This window comes from Aotus nancymaae, unplaced genomic scaffold, assembly GCF_030222135.1.
Source record: "Aotus nancymaae isolate 86718 unplaced genomic scaffold, 86718_ANA_hifiasm-v0.15.2.pri h1tg000014l, whole genome shotgun sequence".
Classification (NCBI taxonomy): domain Eukaryota; kingdom Metazoa; phylum Chordata; class Mammalia; order Primates; family Aotidae; genus Aotus; species Aotus nancymaae.
Genome location: NW_026988425.1, coordinates 63,663,135 through 63,685,541, shown reverse-complemented (window position 1 = coordinate 63,685,541; position 22,407 = coordinate 63,663,135). Strand labels below are relative to the sequence as shown.

General features: G+C 39.6%; 1 protein-coding gene and 1 non-coding gene across 11 annotated transcripts in view; both read right to left on the bottom strand.

The window, feature by feature from the left end:
* Positions 1-2,337: 2,337 nt before the first annotated feature.
* LOC105723934 (general transcription factor IIH subunit 2) overlaps positions 2,338-22,407 on the bottom strand; it is a 38,975-nt gene continuing 18,905 nt past the window's right edge. For 6 of the 10 annotated variants that reach the window (XM_012462202.2, XM_012462203.2, XM_012462205.2 and 3 more), the window contains 5 exons: positions 21,605-21,668; positions 17,628-17,731; positions 16,702-16,804; positions 12,970-13,009; positions 2,338-10,318 (listed from right to left, as the gene is read on the bottom strand). In XM_012462202.2, coding sequence (XP_012317625.1) covers positions 10,199-10,318; positions 12,970-13,009; positions 16,702-16,804; positions 17,628-17,731; positions 21,605-21,668 — 431 coding nt within the window. In that variant the 3' untranslated portion in view covers positions 2,338-10,198. Of the gene's footprint in view, positions 10,319-12,969; positions 13,010-13,308; positions 13,427-15,621; positions 15,744-16,701; positions 16,805-17,627; positions 17,732-21,604; positions 21,669-22,407 lie in introns of those variants that run through there. The other 4 variants (XM_064376032.1, XM_064376036.1, XM_064376033.1 and 1 more) reach the window with 4 other exon arrangements.
* On the bottom strand, positions 8,082-8,270 carry LOC135275074 (U2 spliceosomal RNA). The gene has a single exon (XR_010342787.1). It is a non-coding gene; the product is annotated as a U2 spliceosomal RNA (small nuclear RNA).

Here is a 22,407-nt window from a genome sequence, read left to right as displayed (position 1 = left end):
ATCACTGGCCACTGGTGGTAAATCAGTCTGCAGCCCTTTTACCCTCTCTAGAGGTCAAGGGGTGAGGTTGCAAGTCCCAAACCTCTAATCATGCCTCAGTCTTTCAGGTGGTAGCCCCCATCCTTAAAGGTTCCCAGCCACCAATTAGCTCATTGTCATACTCTTCTCACTTGGAGATTTCAAGGGTCTCAGAAGCTCGTGCGTCAGGAACCAAGACCAGGTATTCTAATAAAAGATGTTTCTATCACCCCTGTCACTCAGGAAATTACAAGGGTTTCTGGAGATCTGTGCCGGGAACTGGATGAAGACCAAATATATATTTATTATATCACAATATTGCACTTGCCAGGCACAACTCTAAGTACTTTATATGTGTCTACTTAATTCCCGTAACAGTCCAAATCAGCTATTGCTATATCTCCATATTACAGATAAGGAAACTCAAGCGCATAGGGGTTAAGATTAACCAGGTGAGGCTGGGCACAGTGGTTCATGCCTGTAATCCCAGCACTGTGAGAAGTTGAGGCAGATGGATCACCTGAGGTCAGCACTTCGAGACCAGCCTGGCCAACATGGTAAAACTCCATCTCTACTGAAAATACAAAAATTAGCTAGGCATGGTGGTGGGCACCTATAATCCCAACTACTCGGGAAGCTGAGGCAGGAGAATTGCTTGAACCTGGGAGGTGGAGGTTGCAGTGAGCCAAGATCGTGTCACTGCACACAAGCAAAACTCTCTCAAAAGAAAAGAAAAGATTAACCAGCTGATCTAGTTAGTCTGTATTTTTTTTTTTTTTTTTTTTTTTTTTGAGACAGAGTTGCACTCTTGTTACCCAGGCTGGACTGTAATGGCGCTATCTCGGCTCACTGCAACCTCCTCCTCCTGGGTTGAAGCGATTCTCCTGCCTCAGCCTCCAGAGTAGCTGGGACTACAGGTGTTCACCACCATGCCCAGCTAATTTTTTTTTTTTTTTTTTTTTTTGTATTTTAGTAGAGATGGGGTTTCACCATGTTAGCAAGGATGGTCTCAATCTCCTAACCTCATAATCCACCCACCTCAGCCTCCCAAAGTGCTGGGATTACAGGTGTGAGCCACTGCACACGACCATGACTATATTTTTAAGAAAAAGTAATCCAGGTGTCCTAGAAGGTTCATTTCCTCTTGTAGGTGGTTTAGCAAATTTCTGAGTTAGTAAGGCTTCTAGCTGTTACCAGCAGCATAGTGTGTGAACCATAGCTAAGCTCTAGTCCAACAAAGCCATTTCTTCAACAGAGGAGCAATCATTAAATAATTGACCAAGTATTCACTGGCTCCCTCCAAAGTATCAACATGTACAATCGTTACAGTGCCAGTGTTCGTGCGAACCACTTTCCATGGTGCATCCAGCTGTTCCTAAGCAGGTCTTTTTCCAGAAGTCCAGAGGGCAGGGGAAACTTCACGTTGTTGACCCTTCTCCCTGTAATTTTTTCCCCAATAAACCTTACTTTTCATTATGTTGCTGCATTTATACCCAAATACACATTACATTTATTTTAGCACCTTGTACATTTTGTTGCCCTTATAAATTGGAGGGCTTTTCAAAAAACTATTTTTTATTCTCAATATTCATTGATGATGTATAGGACTCCTTCTGCCCTGTTTAATATCTGATTGAAAATCTCCTGAATATTCTTTTTTTTTTTTTAAGATGGGGTTTCACCATGTTGGTCAGGTTGGTCTTGAACTCCCGACCTCAGGTGATCCGCCCGCCTTGGCCTCCAAAGTGCTTGGATTACAGGCATGAGCCACCACACCTGGCCTCTGAATTTTCTTAGATGTTTGTATTATCTGATTATGACAGGTCTTCTTGACCCATTTTAAAATTTCGTGTTTTCCTTATAATTTATTACTAAATTATAAGAATTCTTTATATATTTTGCATACTAGTCCTTTATTAGATATTTACATTGCAAATCTATCCTGTCATCTGTTAACTGTCTTTTCATTTTCTTAAAGGTGTCTTTCAAAGAGAATTTTTAATTTTGATGAAGTCCAATTTTAATTTTTGTTATGATGGATAGTTTTTGTGTTCTAATAAATCACTACTCCCAAGTTGTGAAGATGTTCTAAAAATTAACGTTTGTATTGTACAATATCAACTGTTAGTTGAGGATGTGGAGCAACTGGACCCCTCATACATTGGTTGTGGGAATGTAAAATGTTATTAATACAGTGTCTTTGGAAAAGCAGTTCATTGGTGTCATGGAAAGCTAAGTATACTCTTGCCATGCAATCTAGCAATTCCATTCCTACATATTTACCCAGGAAAAACAAAAACACATGAACACACAAAGATCTATACAGTAATGTTCATAGCAACTTTATTAATAATAACCAAAAAATCAGAAACAACCCAATGTCCACTGGAGATAAATACATGGATAAACAAAGTATCCATATATAAATGAAATACAGGCTGTAGAAAGCAGCAAACTATTGATATAGGTGACAAATGAGTAAGTCTCAAAAACATTATGCTAAGCAAAACAAGCCATACATATCATTTAATTTTTAAAAATTGTATATAACAGACAAATCTCATCTACAGTGACAGAAAACAGATCAATGTCACTGACAGCTGGAACTCCTAGGGAGTACCGAGTGCAAAGGAGCCCTTCTGGAGTGAAGATGTTCTCTCTTGATTGTGGTGGTCGTTGTATGAGTACAGAACACTTGTCAAAAGGCATGGAATTACTCAAGATGGAAGCATTTTTACTGTATGTTAATTATAACTCAATAAAATTGATTTTTAAAAATTCTAAGTACATATATAAATACATTAATGTTTAGAGAGCATTAAGAGAAGTGAAAAACAATTTCACATTTGAGATTTTTTTTTTTTTTTTTTGAGACGGAGTTTCGCTCTTGTTACCCAGGCCGGAGTGCAATGGAGCGATCTTGGCTCACTGCAACCTCCGCCTCCTGGGTTCAGGCAATTCTCCTGCCTCAGCCTCCTGAGTAGCTGGGACTACAGGCACGCGCCACCATGCCCAGCTTATTTTTTGTATTTTTAGTAGAGACGGGGTTTCATGAGATTTGTTTTTTTATAAGGTTACCTGCATTCAGTTTTTTAAGTTTAGTAGAATTCAATTATCAGGACCTGTTTTTAAGCTACCTTGGTAACTCTGTAATGTGATCACAGGCAGCAGTTCTCGTACTTCAACATTTATTATAACCACCTGGAAATTTTGTTAAAGCAAAGGTTGCCAGACCCATCCTCAGTTTTTGATTCAACAGGCCTGTGATGGGGCTCAATTTGCATTTCTTTTTTTTTTTTCTTTTTATAGAGATGGGGTTTCTCCATGTTGGTCAGGCTGATCTTCCAACCTCAGGTGATCTGCCCGCCTCGGCCTCCTAAACTGCTAGGATTACAGACGTGAGCCACCGCACCTGGCCTGTATTTCTTTTTTTTGTTTGTTTGTTTGAGATGGAGTCTCATGCTGTCCCAAGCTGTGGAGTGCAGTGGTGGGATCTTGGCTCACTCAACCTCTGCCTCCTGGGTTCAAGTGATTCTCCTGCCTCAGCCTCCTGAGTAGCTGGGATTACAGGTGTGCACCACGCCTGGCTAATTTTTGTATTTTTTAGTAGAGACGGGGTTTCACCATGTTTGTCAGGCTGGTCTTGAACTCCTGACCTCGTTATCCACCCACCTCAGCCTCCCGAAGTGCTGGGATTACAGGCATAGGCTACCACTCCCGGCCAAGAATTTGCATTTCTGATGAGTTCTCAGGTGATGCTAATGCTACTTACTGGTCCAAACACTACATTTAGAGTCACTGACTATAGAGTCAATTCTTAATGATTAAAACCTGAGCCTAAAGCTAGGCACAGTGGCTAATGTCTGTAATCCCAGCACTTTGGGAGACCTAGGAGAAAGGATTGTTTGAGGGCAGGAGTTGAGGCCAGATTGGACAACACAGCAAGAGATCATCTTTACAAAAAAAAAAAAAAAATCAGCCAGGTGTGGTTGTGCACACCTTTAGTCTTAGCTACTTAAGATTGTGCCACTGCACTCTAGCCTGGGTGACAGAGCAAGCCTGTCTCAAACAAAAACAAAAAAATAATTATCCCCTAAGAGGAGTATATCCCAGGAAAGTAACACCTGAAACTGAAAAGATTATCTGCCCTATAATCCCAGTACTTTGGGAGGCTGAGGTGGGCGGATCACATGGTCATGAGATCGAGGCCATCCTGTCTAAAACGGTGAAACCCCTGTCTCTACTAAACATACAAAAAATTAGCCAGGTGTGGTAGCACAGCTACTCGGGAGGCTGGGGCAGGAGAACTGCTTGAACCCAGGAGGCGGAAGTTGCAGTGAGCCAAGATCACACCACTGCACTCTAACCTGGGAGACAGACTCCATCTTAAAAAAATAAATAAATAAATAAAATTATCTGCCCTGATGATAACTGATAGGGAAAAAAAAAAAAAAGGACCAGGCCAAAGTTTGTAAACTGGCAGCCTGAAGATAAATTTTACTTAGCCTCTGTGTTTTTCTAAATTAGATGCCGACATCTCAAACTTGGGAGAATTCACTTTAAAAATCCAGTTTTTACAGCTAAGCATGGTGGCTCACGCTTGTAATCCCAACACTTTGGGAGACTGAGGCGGGCAGATTACTTGAGCTCAGGAGTTCAAGACCAGCTTGGGCAACATGGCAAGACCCCATCTCTACAAAAAATACAAAAAAATTGGTTGGGCATAACTGTAGTCTCAGCTGTGTGGAAGGCAGAGGCAGGAGGAGTGCTTGAGTCCAGGATGTGGAGGCTGCAGTGAGCAGAAATCATACCACTACACTCCATTCTGGGCAAGAGAGTGAGACCCTGTCTCATTAAAAATTCAGTTTTTAGGCTGGGTGTGGTGGCTCATGCTTGTAATCCCAGCACTTTAGGAGGCCAAGACGGGAGGATCTCTTGAGCCCAGAAGTTCAAGACCAGCCTGGGCAACACAGGGACACCCTGTCTCTACAAAAAAAAATTTTTTTAATTAGCTAGGTGCAGTGGCACACACCTGTGGTCCCAGCTACTACGGAGTCTGAAGTGGGACCACCACTTGAGTCTGGAAGGTCGAGGCTGCAGTGAGCCATGATTGTACCAATGTACTCCTCCAGCCTGGGCAACAGAGCAAGACCTTGTTGTCTCAAAAAAAAAAAAATCCAGTTTTTAGTTTCTCTTTAAGTATCATTCCCAGAAGGAACAAATAGACTGGGACCAAATAATGGTTACTTCACTTTTAAAAATTTTTACATTTTTTTGAATTAAGTAACAAAATTTAAAAGACACAAAAGGACGTACAGTGAAAAGTACATCTCCCTTCTATCCCTGATCGCCAGCCTCTCAGAGGCTGCCTCCTTTAGATGGGACGAGTGTCCCCACTTTGCATCAGATGGCCCCCCCTCACTTATCTGCACTCTGCCTGGCCCCCCTCACTTATCTGCACTCTGCCTGGCCCCTTTAGATATCTAAGCTGCCTCCAAACCCATGTTACCATGCCTCTCCTATATCCCGTAATACCTGGGATGTCGTTAGTACTTTCACACAAGCTTCTTTACAAAGCTATCTTTTTAGATGGGGAGATTCACAGATACATGAGGTTAGATACTTCTTTTTAGTGTCTACATCCCTGATAACTAGTGTCCTGTCAGACTCATAGCAGATGTCCAAGTTTGTTGAATTACTAAATTAATGAATGGGCAAATTGTGTATTGTTTCCAGGGTCCTGGGGTGTGACTCAAATAGCAATTCAGTCAGGTGAAATCAATAATTTAAATCCCATCAGGATCCCAGCCGAGTCCCCAGTTCATCCTGTAATACTTCCCCCAAGAACAGAATTAGATTACCTGGAAATAATGAATCCTGTGCCCTTACAGAACTGGACTCAAAGGGGATACTAGAGCACTCTAAGACTACTTCTCAGAAGTGTGACAACCTCCTGTACCCTTGTTCTTCTTAATATAGGGCCCAAGGACTGAAACTTCTCATCTTTTCTCCTAAACTCTGCCACCCACTAATGGCCTCAGGACCGGGATCCACTAACCTACTCCCCAAGGGCTGATTGCACCCTTTCCTTCTCACCACTCATGAAATAATTTCATGCTATGAATTTCCCAACCATTCTAGAGATACAGCTGAACATAGACATGACCATAAACATGAGGAAGTAATAAAGTATTGAGAAATCCTTCTAGAGGTGGATGCAATGCCACACCACTGAGCACGAGATGGGCTAGATGACACAGCCCTATGGGCAAACTAGAATCAATGGGAAATGGAAGAAGTTAGGAAAGTAAGTTACCTCTCCTTCCTCCCTTCAATGGACTGCTCAGAGGGGCAGTTTCTCCTCATAAACCTTCTGGAGAAGCCCCATACTCTAAGTGAATACACTTGCTGGGAGGCTCCTGTATCTCGTCACAGCTTGTCATGAAGCCCAGCTACTGCAGTGACACAAGGCACCACATTTTTCCTTGCCTTGTTTTCCCTTTTCTTCCACACTCTCACCCCCCCTAGATCTGCCCCTCCCTAATAAAGTAACAACACTTTATCTTTGCCTCAGGTTCTATTTTCTAGGGGACCTAGGTTAAGAAATTACATTTGTTGTAATTTCTAGGATAACTGAAAGAATAAAAACAATGTATACAACTTTCAAACTAGTGAGGAAAAACACAGAATGTTAGAAAGTAAGTAATCCAAAAGTAGGCAAGAAAGAAAAGATAGCTCAAATATGCAGTTAAAAAAATTATTTAAAAAAATGGAATGATGGAATTGTTGGAACCAATAACACAAAGATAATAGAGTTAAACCCAAATATGTCAGTGGTAATCTTTTTATAAATATAATAAATATATTTATTAAATATAAAATGTACACACACAGTAAATATAAATGAACTAAATGCTTTAGTTCAAAAACAGATTAACAAAATAGAAATTATGAAATAAAAACGTATACACTTGCAAGTATCTAAAATAAATCTAATTTTCATAATGAATTTTAAGAATTGAGTTTTGTAACTGAATAGTGGAACTCAGAAAGACATACTATTCAGAAAGATCTCTCATGTTAACAGTTTCCTTCACTATTGTAGTATACTGTAGAGTTTTAAGAAAAAAATTAGGGCCGGCGCTGTGGCTCACGCCTATAATCCCAGCACTTTGGGAGGCCGAGGCGGGTGGATCACGAGGTCAAGAGATCGAGACTAGAGACTATCCTGATCAACAAGGTGAAACCCCGTCTCTACTAAAAAATACAAAAACTAGCTGGGCATGGTGGCGCGCGCCTGTAGTCCCAGCTACTAGGGAGGCTGAGGCAGGAGAATTGCTTGAACCCAGGAGGCGGAGGTTGCGGTGAGCCGAGATGGCGCCATTGCACTCCAGCCTGGGTAACAAGAGCGAAACTCCGTCTCAAAAAAAAAAAAAAAAAAAAAAGAAAGAAAAAAATTAAAAGCCAGAACTGTCTTATATTACCATTTCTATTTCTGCAATCTTCAACAGACCAAAATTTTCTCTATAATTGTGAAAAAAGAGCTCCTTAAGCGTAACTAAAATTTTGCCTTAACCTTATCAAATATGCAAGTAAAACTCAAAACTATAGAAAGAGATAAAGCTTTTAAAACAGACACTGGATATCCCTTTTTATCAGGTCAAGAGGGTGAGTCTCTAATAAAGTTCTAGTAAATTTTCAATAGCTAACTACTGAAGGCCTTCCTTCTAAACCAGATAAGGGAAGACAGAATACTCTGAGAGTATTAAAGGCATCTCCTGCAAGCCACTGATACCTCTGTTGAGAGGAGATGGGAGAAAATAGCAGTTACCAGGTTACCTATAGCTGAAATTTGTTCCACATAAAGAACCACTGGGTCTAGGTTCTTGGGAGTATGACTTCTGAGAAAAACTCCTGTTACTTTGGTCACTATATATATATATATAAATAAAAAATAAGTGTGTGTGTGTGTACTTATTAAAAATGCATATTCCTGGTCTCCCTAAATAGACTCTTCAGGGTGGGATTACATTGTCTTTACTGGTAATGTTTTTTTTTACTGGAGGGGGTGCACCGTTCCTGGAAGTACTGCAATACCAGGTCGATGCGTGGAGTGGACGGAGTAAGCTCCTATTCCGTCTCCCTGCTCCAAAAATCCATTTAATATATTGTCCTCAGATAGAGGACGTATCAGATTAAACTGATAAGAACAGATACTACACTTGATCTTAGCCAAAAGGCCGAGAAGCGATATTGGAAATGTTTTTTACTAAAAATTCTTCGTTATAAAATCACAAATTTCATAGTGAAACTCAATCTAGAGTACCTAAAGTTTATATACATAAAATAGATGTACCTTTGCTATGAAAGTCTAATTTACTCTTAATTGGATATAACCAGAAAAGAGTTCTGCCTATAATGATATATCTGCATTGAACCTAAAACACAAACTTCATCATACATTCTCACCTAAGTTTCTCTGATGACCCAGAGTAAAGCAAAAGGTTTAGCATATAAGAGTGAAAGGGGGCCGGGCGCGGTGGCTCAAGCCTGTAATCCCAGCACTTTGGGAGGCCGAGGCGGGTGGATCACGAGGTCAAGCGATCGAGACCATCCTGGTCAACATGGTGAAACCCCATCTCTACTAAAAATACAAAAAATTAGCTGGGCATGGTGGTGCGTGCCTGTAATCCCAGCTACTCAGGAGGCTGAGGCAGGAGAATTGCCTGAACCTGGGAGGCGGAGGTTGCGGTGAGCCGAGATCGTGCCATTGCACTCCAGCCTGGGTAACAAGCGAAACTCCATCTCAAAAAAAAAAAAAAAAAAAAAAGAGTGAAAGGGTTTGAATCTCACCTTCTGTCAAACTTTTAGAGCTCTGTTAACCATGGTAACTGATGACCATGGTTGGTATCAACTATGCTTTTAGGCAACTTTGTTCATAGTAAAAATCAATCGTAACTGTTGCTGTATCTGGATTGGGATGCACTATAAATAATCTAAGGGAGATTTCAAGCTTTAGGCTTTCCTGAATATGGTGACTCTTGAAAATGACATATCCCTTGTGGATACCCTGGAAGCTGTTATTTATGGAATTGTTAAGAGATACTGGTTCCCTGATGCCTGTGGAGGATCTGATCTCCTTGCACCTAAATTGTACTAGTGGACTGCTACAAGGACTTCCACCGCTAATGAGGACTGACTGATGCTGTGCTGGCAGACTGTTGTTTCTGTTTAATATCCTTTTGAGTAAGTAGGTACCAAGTATGGCCACGGTAGTCTTGTGAGTTTGAATGTTTACTCTAAAGTGACTTCTGTTGGTCATTGCCACAAATAATTTCAGATGTACTAACTTGAAAAATACATTCCAAATGTTTGGTTAAACCTAAAAAGACCCATCTGGTGGATGTAGTAGTATATCATTTCATAGGCATTAATTTCATAACTTTTTTTTTTTTGAGACGGAGTCTTGCTCCATCACCCAGGCTGGAGTGCAGTGGCACGATCTCAGCTCAATGCAACCTCCACCTACTGGATTCAAGTGATTCTCCCGCCTCAGCCTCCCAAGTAGCTAAGACTACAGGTGTGAAGCACCATGCCTGGCTAATTTTTTTTGTATTTTTAGTAGAGACAGGGATTCACCATGTTGGCCAGGCTGGTCTCGAACTCCTGACCTCAGGTGATCTGCCCACCTCAGCCTCCCAAAGTGTTGGGATTATAGGTGTGAGCCACAGCACCCAGCCTAATTTCACAACTATTGATAAATTTTCATCTTATACTAAATTTACATTTAGACTTACTGAATTTACATTTAGACTTCATTTTCTTCTTACACTAAATTAATGAATTAACATAAATCATAAAGATTCTGTATTTAATTATAAAAACAAAACTATCACATCAATTTAATTATAAGTAATTTACACATAATAATGCATAATGACTTTGAAAACAGTATAACTCAAAATAATAGAAAACAAAGTTAATTGAGTGAAGTACTACTGAATTCCAGGCACTTCTGTGACAGAACACAAATTTAAAATTTAATAAAATATTACCTTTTCTTAGCAAAAAGTTTCTTAAGTCAGATTTTCCTTTCATGTTTTAAATGAAGCTTCTTCTAAAGAAGTCATTTTAATCACAGTTGCAAATTCCTTTTTAACACAATGTATACATGCTGGAATCAAACACCTGAAGGAGCTGGAATCTTATGAATACAGCCAGGGCAACAGTGTAGAGAATCATGAACAAAAACATCACAGTCCACACAGAAGACATTTTGGCACACAGCACAAACATAAACCTGTAGTGAAAACAGAAAAGTGAATAAACAAAAGTGGTTTCCAAAAATTAATTACAGCACATCTAGATGACATTCAAGGTGTGCTTTGCTCTTTTATATCTCTACCAATTTTTCCCACTACCTACTTTATTACTTCCAATGTACTCTATATTCTCAAATCTAAGGCAATTAATTTTTTCCCCAAAACTATCCCTTAGAAATGAGGGAATGACTTTGTTTTTGAGCCGTTGAAGCCTATTTTATTATAGTCCACTCTCAATTATTTCACTCTAAGAAACTATTTGGGAAAGACATATGAGCTTCAAACCAGTGCTACCTTTTTTTTTTTTTTTTTTTTTTTGAGACGGAGTTTCGCTCTTGTTACCCAGGCTGGAGTGCAATGGCGCCATCTCGGCTCACCGCAACCTCCGCCTCCTGGGTTCAGGCAATTCTCCTGCCTCAGCCTCCTGAGTAGCTGGGACTACAGGCACGCGCCACCATGCCCAGCTAATTTTTTGTATTTTTAGTAAAGACAGGGTTTCACCATGTTGACCAGGTTGGTCTCGATCTCTTGACCTCGTGATCCACCCGCCTCGGCCTCCCAAAGTGCTGGGATTACAGGCGTGAGCCACCGCGCCCGGCCCTACTTTTTTTTTTTTAAGACGGGGTTTCACCATGTTGGTCAGGCTAGTCTTGAACTCCCGACCTCAGATGATCCGCCTGCCTTGTCCTCCAAAGTGCTTGGATTACAGGCGTGAGCCACCATGCCCAGCCCACCAGTGCTACTTTTGAAAGTTTAGTAAGACCACCTGATTGATTCAATTAAAAAGAGAAGCCTAAAAATTTAACATAGATTTAATTATTCTTAGGGAATGATCTCACATTTGCAAAAGTTGTATTTCCCTTTCAAGTAAACCTTTAAAAATTATGTCAAATGACACAGGTAAGACAAATAATAAAATGAATGAATAAATAAATCTCAAACAACACAGACGATGACCTATTCCTAAAAATTCAAATGAGGCTCACATCTCATTTAAATTAAAAATTCAAATGAGCCTCAAATGCGGCTCACACCTGTAATCCCAGCACTTTGAGAAGCCAAGGCAGGCAGATTGCTTGAGCCTAGGAGTTCAAGACCAGCTGGCCAACACGGCGAAACTCAGTCTCTACTAAAAACACAAAAATTAGTCAGGCATGGTGGCACACACCTGTAATTCCAGCTACTTGGGAGAATTGCTTGAACCTGGGAGATAGAGGTTGCAGTGAGCCAAGATTGCATCACTGCACTCCAGCCTGGGTGACAGAGCAAGAGTCTGCCTCAAAAAATAAAACCAAAAACCTCAAATGATTCAAAAAGTGGTTCCAGTAAAGATGAAGCTACTGATGTCAAATAGGTATTTAAAATTTAATAAAATTGTTTTATAAAATGTGACAGTGGAATAGCAATACTTCTAATTAATATTTTATATAGGCTGGGCGTGGAGGCTCAAGCCTGTAATCCCAGCACTTTGGGAGGCTGAGGCGGGTGGATCATGAGGTCAAGAGATCGAGACCATCCTGGTCAACATGGTGAAACCCCGTCTCTACTAATACATAAAATTAGCTGGGCATGGTGGCGCGTGCCTGTAGTCCCAGCTACTCAGGAGGCTGAGGCAGGAGAATTGCCTGAACCCAGGAGGCGGAGGTTGCGGTGAGCCGAGATGGCGCCATTGCACTCCAGCCTGGGTAACGAGCAAAACTCCGTCTCAAAAAAAAAAAAAAAAAAAAAAATTTTATATAATTAATATGGTTTTAAATATGAACACGTAACTAAAAAATTAACAGCTAGACAGTGATTCATATTATTTCATCTATACAAGTTTATATATTAAAGTTGCCCCTCTTCAAAATTAAAAAAAAAAATTCTCATTGGCCTAATGGAAGAATAACCTATGATCTGTGGCCACCTTTAACAACATCAATGTGTTATCACACAGCTTAAAGTATAATATGGCCAGGCACGGTGGCTCACGCCTATAATCCCAGAACTTTGGGAGGCCAATGCAGGTGTATCATGAGGTCAGGAGTTTAAGACCAGCCTGGCCAAGATGGTTAAACCCCATCTTTACTAAAAAAACCACAAAAATTAGCCAGGCACAGAGGCAGGCACCTGTAATCCCAGCTACTCAGGAGGCTGAGGCAGGAGAATCGCTTCAACCCAGGAGGCTGAGGTTGCAATGAGCCAAGATCATGCCACTGCACTTCAGCCTGGGTGATAGAGTGAGACTACAGCTCAAAAAAAAAGTATATGAAGAAAATATTTTAAATACTTCCAGACTAAATGCAGTTTAGCTTGAAACCTAAAGGTAAATTACATGTTTTACAAGGGTGTACCAAAGTAGGCCTTAAAACGATCTAAGCATTAAAAAAATGAAGAAAAAAATTTTTTAATAAAAAAAGTTTGAAAACGTAAGTTACAAAATATATTTATAACAAAAATTAGGATGCAGCATCACAAAACTACTATTTAAACTATTTTGTTCCCATTTTACCTCCACCTATTATAATTATCTTTACAAGAAATAAACTGATATGAGCCTGGTCTTTAACAACCTGTTGAAAACTTATAGCACCATTTTTTCCAGTATTTCTTGTACATTACTTAATATTTAGAAAGCCAATGAACTTACATGTTGGTCTTTCAATTCCCCCTGACATCCATAACAAAATCTGAAAAAAAAAAGTTTAAGAATTTTTCTTAAAATTCACTCATTAAAATAGTTTAGCAAAATCTCAATAACTAGAATCCTTTCATTAATAAGTAATTATTTTCAAACAAGACTTTCAAGAAAAAGAGTTAAGAATACCCCTGAGCCAGGCATGGTGGCTCATACCTGTAATCCCAGCACTTTGGGAAGCCGAGGCAGGTAGATCACCTGAGGTCAGAGTTCAAGACCAGCCTGGCCAATATGGCGAAACCTCATCTCTACTAAAAATACAAAAATTAGCTGAGCATGGCGGCAGGCACCTGGAATCCCAGCTACTCAGGCGGCTGAAGCAGGAGAATCGCTTGAACCCAGGAGGCTGAGGTTGCAGTGAGCCAAGATCGTATCACTGTACTCCAGCCTGGGCAGCAGGAGCAAAACTCTGTCTCAAAAAAGAAAAAATAATAATAATAATAAGTTTTTAAAGTCCACGGTATATACAAGGTCACCTGACAGCCCAAAATTTAGTTTTATTTTCATTAAGGTTAAATGTGAGCGTGCTTTATTTTTCTTTTTTCTTTATTTTCAAGACAGGGTCTTGCTTTGTCTCAAAGGCTGAAGTGCAGAGGTGCTATCGCGGCTCACTGCAGCCTCAAACTCCTGGGCTCAATTATCTTCCTGCCTCAGCCTTCTGAGTGGCTGGGACTATAGACATGTACCCCCATCCCTGGCTAATTTTTTCTTGAGACAGGGTCTTGCTGTATTGTCCAGGCTAGTCTTGAACGCCTGGGTTCAAGCAATCCACCCACCTTGGCTTCCCAAAGTGGTAGGATTACAGGTATGAACCACCATGCCAAGCCAGAAGCACTTTCAAAACTTTTGTTTGATAGTCACTTATTCTAATAAGTGTTACTTCGTGGTTCTTCACAGTTATTGGCTATGAACCTCCAACTGTGAAAGAAGGGAATTTAATTCCCTTTCAACCATCTTGAACCAGTAATGCATAAATATGCAACTAATGTCATTCTCAATTATTTCTAATTAAGTCTTCCTTTTGGATAGAACAATAATCAATGTTTAGTTTACTATGACTATAAAAACATTCTCAGCTAAGCCATAAATTTTCCCCTATTTAAAACATTTTTTTCCTGGAAATACTGTGTCGCTACTCCCAAGGTTAGTTTCCTATGTAATTGACATTAATTCATTCCCAATCTTCTGACTAGTCTAACAGTCCTCTCAGTATGTTCAAATACATCAGGAGTTCTGCAGTTGTCATCCTCTTGGTGATATCTCTCCTGGAGCACTCTGACTGTCTCCAAACTGGACTGTTCCCCATATCTGACACATAGGTATCATTCTGGGATTTCTCCTTACCATCATCCTAGGGCGTTCTTTAGCTTGTTTTGAATTAGATTATCTATTACTAGATCCCATGTCATTCTCTTTCTCATTTCCTTTGAATCGCCTACCTCTTCCATACCTTCCCCAGAAAAATCTTTTTGAAATCTTACAAGTCTGAAAATGTCTTTATTCTATCTACACTTAATTTATAGGTTGGCTAGGTATATAAGTTGGTAACAATTTTCACTACAAACTTTGAAGGTGACTGCTCTGTCTCTGCATCCAGTGTTGCTAATGAGAAGCCAAACAATTTTAATTCCAGATCCTTTGTGGGTGACCTAATTTTTCCTCTCTGGAAATGTTTAGGGTTAATAATTTATTGTGTATTCTGAAATTTCACAATTATGGGGCCTGTCTTCCTTCAATACATGTACTTGGCAGTCCCTTTCTTTTATCTTTGTTGAGATGAGGTCTTGGCTTGTTACCCAGGTTGCGCTGGAACTCCTAGCCTCAAGTGATCCCCCGGTCTCAGCCTCCCAAAGTGCAAGGATTACAGCTATGAGCCACCCTACTCAGCCAATAGGCCCTTTCAATCTAGAAAGTTCTGTCCTTCAACAGAAAATTTCTTTGAACTATTTCTTTGATGATTTTCTATCCTACATTTTATTTTTCTTTGTCATATTATGATAAATTCACCAGTATTCTTATCTTTACTCTCCTATTTGAACCTCTTTATTTTACTCCTCTTGTATTTTCTGGAATATTTCTTCAACTCTATCTTCCAATCCTTCTATAGTACTGGGTTTTTCATTTCTACTATACTTAACCTCAACCATAGCAAATAAATACCAAGCTTAAAACAATGAGCCTTGGGATTTTTTTGCCTGTGAGTTTTGACCAATATAAAAAATTTCATAAAACATAATGTTGGCTAAATATGTGAAAACAATAAATAAAACTTTGAAGGACAACTTTACAACATCTATCAAAATGCACAAAACATGTAAAACTCTTGGACTCAGTAATTTTACCTCTAGGAATTTACCATGCATTTACACTTGTACAAATGTTCAAAAATACAGATATAAGCATTATTTGTTAATAGCAAAAAAAAAAAAAATCTTAAATATCCAACAGGGGCTGGGCACAGTGGCTCACATCTGTATTCCTAGCACTTTGGGAGGCCGATGGGTGAAATCATGAGGTCAGGAGTTCGAGACCAGCCTGGCCAATATGGTGAAACCCCATCTCTACTAAAAATACAAAAAATTAGCTGGGCATAGTGGTGGGCACCTGTAATCCCAGCTACTCGGGAGGCTGAGGCAGGAGAATCACTTGAGCCTGGGAGACGGAGGTTGCAGTGAGCTGAGATCATGCCACTGTACTCCAACCCTGGCGACAGAACAAGACTCCGTCTAAAAAAAAAAAAAAAAAAATCCAACAGGAAGCAATTGGTTATATAAACCATAATTATTCATGAAATAAGTAACATTTTTAAAAACATCATTGCTCTAGATATGGTGATATTAAATTACTTCCAAATGATTTAAGTGTGAAAAGCAAGATGAATACATAATTGTCTGCTAGCCAGTAAGTATTTAGTGTGATTCCTAAATCCTGGATGTTCTTAAAAGTAGTAAATCTTTATTTTCTGAAAACTATTCTATAAAAGATTGACCCACCTCTATTTCAGACTTTTTTTGTTGTATTTCACACAAATAGCACTCGTAAAATACTTACAGATTTTAGATAGATTATGTTATGCCAGATTATTTTCTTTTTTTTGTTGTTGTTGTTTCTCTTTTTTTTTTTTTTGGATTATTTTATTTTTTAAGAGATGGTGTCTCACTATGTTGCCCAGGCTTGTCCTCAACTCCTGGCCTCAAGTGATCCTCCCACTTCAGCCTCCCAAAGTGCTAAATGAGCCTCTTATTTTCAGTAGTGTGCTAGGACTGGATTGTAATGGCTGAAGAGAATCAATTGTTAAATACATATTCAAGGATTTTGACAGCTGGTTGTTAACTGGTAGCTAAAAACTGGCCATGATAAGAGTATTAAAACCATGGATATCAGCAAATACTACCAATCAGGGTTTTTTTTTTTTCCTTTTCCTTCTGGAGAACTGATTTAATAGTATAATCATCACCCTTATTTATACATAGGTGGGTTTAGGGAAATTATCTGGATTCTGGAGATTCAGATCTATTTTAACAATGAGTCATTTCAATTATAATCATGGCATTCTTCATCTCATCTTCCATATTAGAAGTACTCTTGTCCAAGTTAGTAGGATTATATTTTAAGGTAGTAACAATCTATTCAAACATTAGCTTACCACTTATAACAAATATAAATTAATCTAAACTGATATACCTTTCTCCATTATATTCTTCTAGGGGAATTTCTTGAAAAGGATCCAAAGGAAACAAATGATGGTAAGACCGTGCCAAGTGGGGGGCAGACACCAAAGTAAGACCTGATACATTAAGCAGAGAGACATGTTTAGTAGTCCAAACCCATGAAGACAATGGCTGAAAAGCCAAAAGATGCAACTCAGGCAGAATATTTTCAGTTTCTTTTAGGATGGCAGTTATTAATTTTACCTGTGGCTATAAAAGAAGATTGCAGGATGGAGTCTTAGTTCTGCTACTAAGTGCGTAACCAACCTATCTTGGTCTATTTGCTTACTTATATTATAAATGAAATAAAATTAGACAATTCTATCAATTTAATTCTTCATTCTTATATTTATAAAGGTAAGAGATAGACTCACGCCTGTAATCCCAGCACTTTGGGAGGCCGAGGCAGGTGGATCACGAGGTCAAGAGATCGAGACCATCCCGGTCAACATGGTGAAACCCCGTCTCTACTAAAAATACAAAAATTAGCTGGGCATGGTGGCACGGGCCTGTAGTCCCAGCTACTCAGGAGGCTGAGGCAGGAGAATTGCTTGAACCCAGAAGGCAGAGGTTGCGGTGAGCCGAGATGGCGCCATTGCACTCCAGCCTGGGTAACAAGAGCGAAACTCCGTCTCAAAAAAAAAAAAAAAAAGAGAGAGATAGAAAAATGTCTACTAGATCTACTGCACTGCCTTTAAAGAATATACTTTTTTCAGAAAAAGGATCAGGAAACTAGAATGCTACTTTTATACTTATAACAATTTAAAAAGTAACCTATTTCTCTTTGCACTGATTAAATCTAGAAACATATGAATAACTTAACATTTACATGCATTTTAGCAGCAATACAGATAAGAAGTCATTCAAGATTTACTGAATAATGAATAGTTGGTTTCTTACCACAGATTTTACATTCGACAGGTAGCTCACAGTACTTTGCCCGACACTGTGGGCAGAAATAGCCTCCTAATGTAAGCCCTGGCTCAGTATTGCCATCCAAATGCCTGTAGGGTGAAAAAGGTAATATATAAAGATCTGAAAAGTTAGAGCAGGAAAGCACAGTACCTTGATCTTAAAATCCTGACACTATCTAAATATCTATTTAGGCCGGGCATGGTGGCTCACGCCTGTAATCCAAGCACTTTGGAGGCCAAGGCAGGTGGATCACCTAAGGTCGGGAGTTCAAGAACAGCATGACCAACATGGTGAAACCCCGTCTTTAAAAAAAAAAATCTATTTAAAAGTCTGTATTTTTGGCCAGGCACAGGGGCTCACACCTGTAATCCCAACACTTTGGGAGGCCAAGGCGGGCGGATCACCTGAGGTCAGGAGATCGAGACCAGCCTGGCCAACACAGTAAAACTCCGTCTCTACTAAAAATATGAAAACAAAAAAAATGAGCCGGGTGCAGTGGTACGCATCTGTAATCCCAGCTACTTGGAAGGCTGAGGCAGGAGAATTGCTTGATCGTGGGAGGTAGAGGCTGCAGTGAGCTGAGATCATGCCACTGCACTCCAGCCCGGGCAACAGTTCGAGACTCCATCTCAAAAAAAAGAAAAATACAAAAATTAGCCAGGGGCCTGTAATCCCAGCTACTTGGGAGGCTGAAGCAGAACTGCTTGAACCCAGGAGGCAGAGGTTGCAGTGAGTTGAGATTGCATTACTGCACTCCAGCCTGGGTGACGAGAGCAAAAACTCCAACTAAAAAAAAAAAAATCTATATTTTAAAAAATTGTGTAAGTTTTTGTAGAAATGGGGAATCACTATGTTGACCAGGCTGGTCTTGAACTCGTAGCCTCAAGTGATCCAACTGCCTCAGCTTCTCAAAGTGCTGGGATTATAGATGTCAGCCACCATGGGGCATGGTGGCGCGTGCCTGTGATCCCAGCTACTCGGGAGGCTAAGGCAGGAGAATTTCCTGAACCCAGGAGGCGGAGGTTGCGGTGAGCCGAGATGGCGCCATTGCACTCCAGCCTGGGTAACAAGAGTGAAACTCCGTCTCAAAAAAAAAAAAAAAAAAAAAAATAGATGTCAGCCACCGTATCTGGCCTAAAAGTTTATTTTAAAATCTGTGAGTATGTCTTATAGCTCAATTATGCTACATTTATTTTTTTCCCCTCTCTTCATTATTATTATTTTTGAAATAGAGTCTCACTCTTGCCCAAGCTGGAGTGCAATGGCACAATCTCGACTCACTGCAACGTCTGCCTCCTGGGTTCAAGCAATTTTCATACCTCAGCTTCCTGAGTAGCTGGGATTACAGGCATGTGCCACCACACACAGCTAATTTTTGTATTTTTTGTAGAGATAGGGTTTCACCATGTTGGTCAGGCTGATCTCAAATTCCTGGTCTCAAGTGATCTGCCTGCCTCGGTCTCCCAAAGTGCTGGGATTACATATGTGAGCCACTGCACCCAGCCCTTCTCTTTAAGTTTCTATTACTATCCTTGAATTCACTAATTTTTTTCTTCCGTAGTGTCTAATCTGCTGTTAATCTCATCCAATGTATTCTTCATCTAAAACACTGTGCTATTCATCACTAGAAGTTTGATTTGGGTCTGTTTTATACCTTCCATATCTCTTCTTACCATTATCATGTTCTCTAATTTCCTGAACAGAGTACATTTATAATTGTTGTCTTACCAGTACTTTTTTTTTTTTTTTTTTTTGAGACAGAGTCTTGCTCTGTCACCCAGGCTGGAGTGCAATGGCACGATCTTGGCTCACTGCAACCTCTACCTCCTGGGTACAAGCAATTCTTCTATCTCAGCCTCCCAAGTAGCTGAGATTACAGCTGTATACCACCACACCTGACTAATTTTTGTATTTTTAGTAGTGATGGTTTTCGTCATGTCAGCTATGCTGGTCTCGAACTCCTGGGCTCAAGTGATCCACCCACCTGAGCCTCCCAAAGTGCTAGGATTATAGGCATGAGCTACCGCACCTGACCCTTTGTCTATTAATTCTATCAACTGGGGGGTATGTTTCCATTCTGTGATTTTTCTGTTTTCCAGATCATATTTTTCCTTTGCATCCCTGGTAATTTCTGATTAGCTGACATTGTGAATTTTGCTTTGTGCTGGATTTTTTAAATTCCCTTAAATATTTAAGGGCTTGTTCTAGAAGATACTTCAGTAAATTGGAAATAGTTTAATCTGTTCAAAACTTGCTTTTAAGCTTCATTAGGCTGGTCCAGAATAGCCGTTAGTCTAGAATTTTCTTTCTTTCTTTTTTTTTTTTGACCTCTGGTTCCAGTTCTTGTGATGGATTAATCTGATCCCATTACTGTGGACTCTATTCAATGCCTGTCATGTTAACAGGTCTTTCCATACAGACTGGCAAGAACATGAATCTTCCTGTACGAGCTCTGGGAATTGTTCTGTCTGCTGCTTCCCAGTGATTCTTTCCCTGACTTCCAGTAGTCTCCTCACAAAAATGTGATCAACACTCAGCTGCTGACTCATGAGCAAGTCTCTGCAGATCCCCAGAGAGTTCACTGTGCAGATCTTTCTTCTTCAGTATTCTGACCTGTAAAATTATCGCCATCTCAGCCTCCTTGAAAGATGAACTTTGTTTCTTCAACTCAACAACATCTCCAGGCTCTGTCTGCAGCCTGGAAATTCCAGAGGTGATAAGCTGGAGTGCTCTTAGGACTCATCTGTTTCCTTTCTTTCAGCGATCATTATCGGCAATGCCTGTTGTCCAGTGTCTGAAAACCACTGTTTTGTATGTTTTGTCTGCTTTTTTTGACAGGAAGGTAAATGTAGTCCCTGTTACACCTTTTTGGCAGGAGGCAGAAATCTTGTTTGTGATTTTTAAGAATAACTCTCTTAAATTTAATTTTGTTTTATAATTATGTAAAATATAAAGCTCTAAAGTTAAAACAAGGTATAGGAGGCCGGGTGCGATGGCTCACACCTGTAATCCCAGCACTTTTGGAGGCCAAGGGTGGTGGAGTGCCTGAGCTCAGGAGTTCATGATCAACCTGGGCAACTCAGTGAAACCCTATCTCTACTAAAATACAAAAAAAAATGAGCCGGGTGTGGCAGCGTGCTTCTGTAGTCCCAGCTACTCGGGAGGCTGAGGCAAGAGAATCACTTGAACCCAGGAGGCAGAGGTTGTAGTGAGCCGAGATCACACCACTGCATGGCCTGGGCAACTAAGCGAGAATCCTATTTAAAAAAAAAAAACTCAACAAAAAAACAAGGTACACTAATATTCTATATAACATTTTGGTCAATGATGGACCACATATATGACAGTGGTCCCATAAGATAATACCATATTTTTATTGCACCTTTTGTGTGTTTAGTTACATAAATACGAAGTGTTGTATTACAACTGCCTACACTATTCAGCATGTAATATGCTGTATAGATGTGCAGGCTAGGAGCAATAGCTATACCATATAACTGAGATGCATAGTAGCCTGCACTATCTAGGTATGCACGCTGTGATGTTTGCACAATGATAGTATCACCTAACGATGCATTTCTCAGAATGAATACCTGTCATAAAGTGATGCATTCAAAAAAGTCTAGGGTCTATCCCTTTGCTTTTCCCTACACACTCACGGAGGTAAACATTAAAAAAAAAAGTTCTCCAACCCCTTTTAAAATTTGTATTATTTCCATACTATTGTTTTTATTATTAACATAAACAAGTATATATATCCACTTACATCTCTACTTTCTTCTTAGGTGATTAGTAGCATATGACAAAATTCTCTCAAACTTATTGTTTTACTTAGTAATAAGATCATTCCACAGAATTATATAGAGATAGTCTTCATTGCCTAGCTTTTGAATTTATAACTTAAAAGAAGGAACTAAAAATGTAAAAACATTATCACTAATAATTTCAAGGTCTTTACTTACGCCATGCTGAAAGAGGGTTTTGCATCCTGGTCAGATAAAGAAGCAATGGTGTGCTGAGGAAATCCTTCATAGAAGAAAATGTATTACTTTATTTTTCCAAGCAAGGAGCAGAATTCTAGGACTAAGAACCTAAAAATGTTCTTATCAAAAAGCTCATAAGGTTGTACAAAATATCACTTTTCTGCCTCTTAGATAAGCTTATTATAGCATGATGAAACTGACTAATTCCAAGCTACAAGAAAAAGTAGAGGAAATGGGGGAAAGACCTATCTATATGTATGACTTCAAATTCTGAAGTTCATATATATGTTTTCTTTTCTTTCTTTCTTTTTTTTTTTTTTTTTTGAGATGGAGTCTTGCTCTGTTGCCCAGGCTGGAGTGCAGTGGTGCAATCTTGGCTCACTGCATCCTCTGCCTCCCAGGTTAAAGTGATTCTCCCATCTCAGCCTCCCACATAGCTGGGATTACAGATGCCCGCCACCATGCCCAGCTATATATTTTCTAACTTAATAATAATTAACATTACTTTTTAAAGAGGTTGTACTTTTTACATCATTTCTGATACAACTGAAGCATATCATAGTACATTTTCATTTTATCTAAGTTTATACTTTTACGTTTAAAATTTTGGAATGCTCAAATCTTTCATGTAATGTTTTCTATATATAATTTTAAATTCTGAAAACATGCTCAGGAAAAGCAAAAACCATTTTTTTTTTTTTTTTTTTTTTTTTTTGAGACGGAGTCTCGCTCTTGATACAGGCTGGAGTGCAATGGCGCAATCTCGGCTCACCGCAACCTCC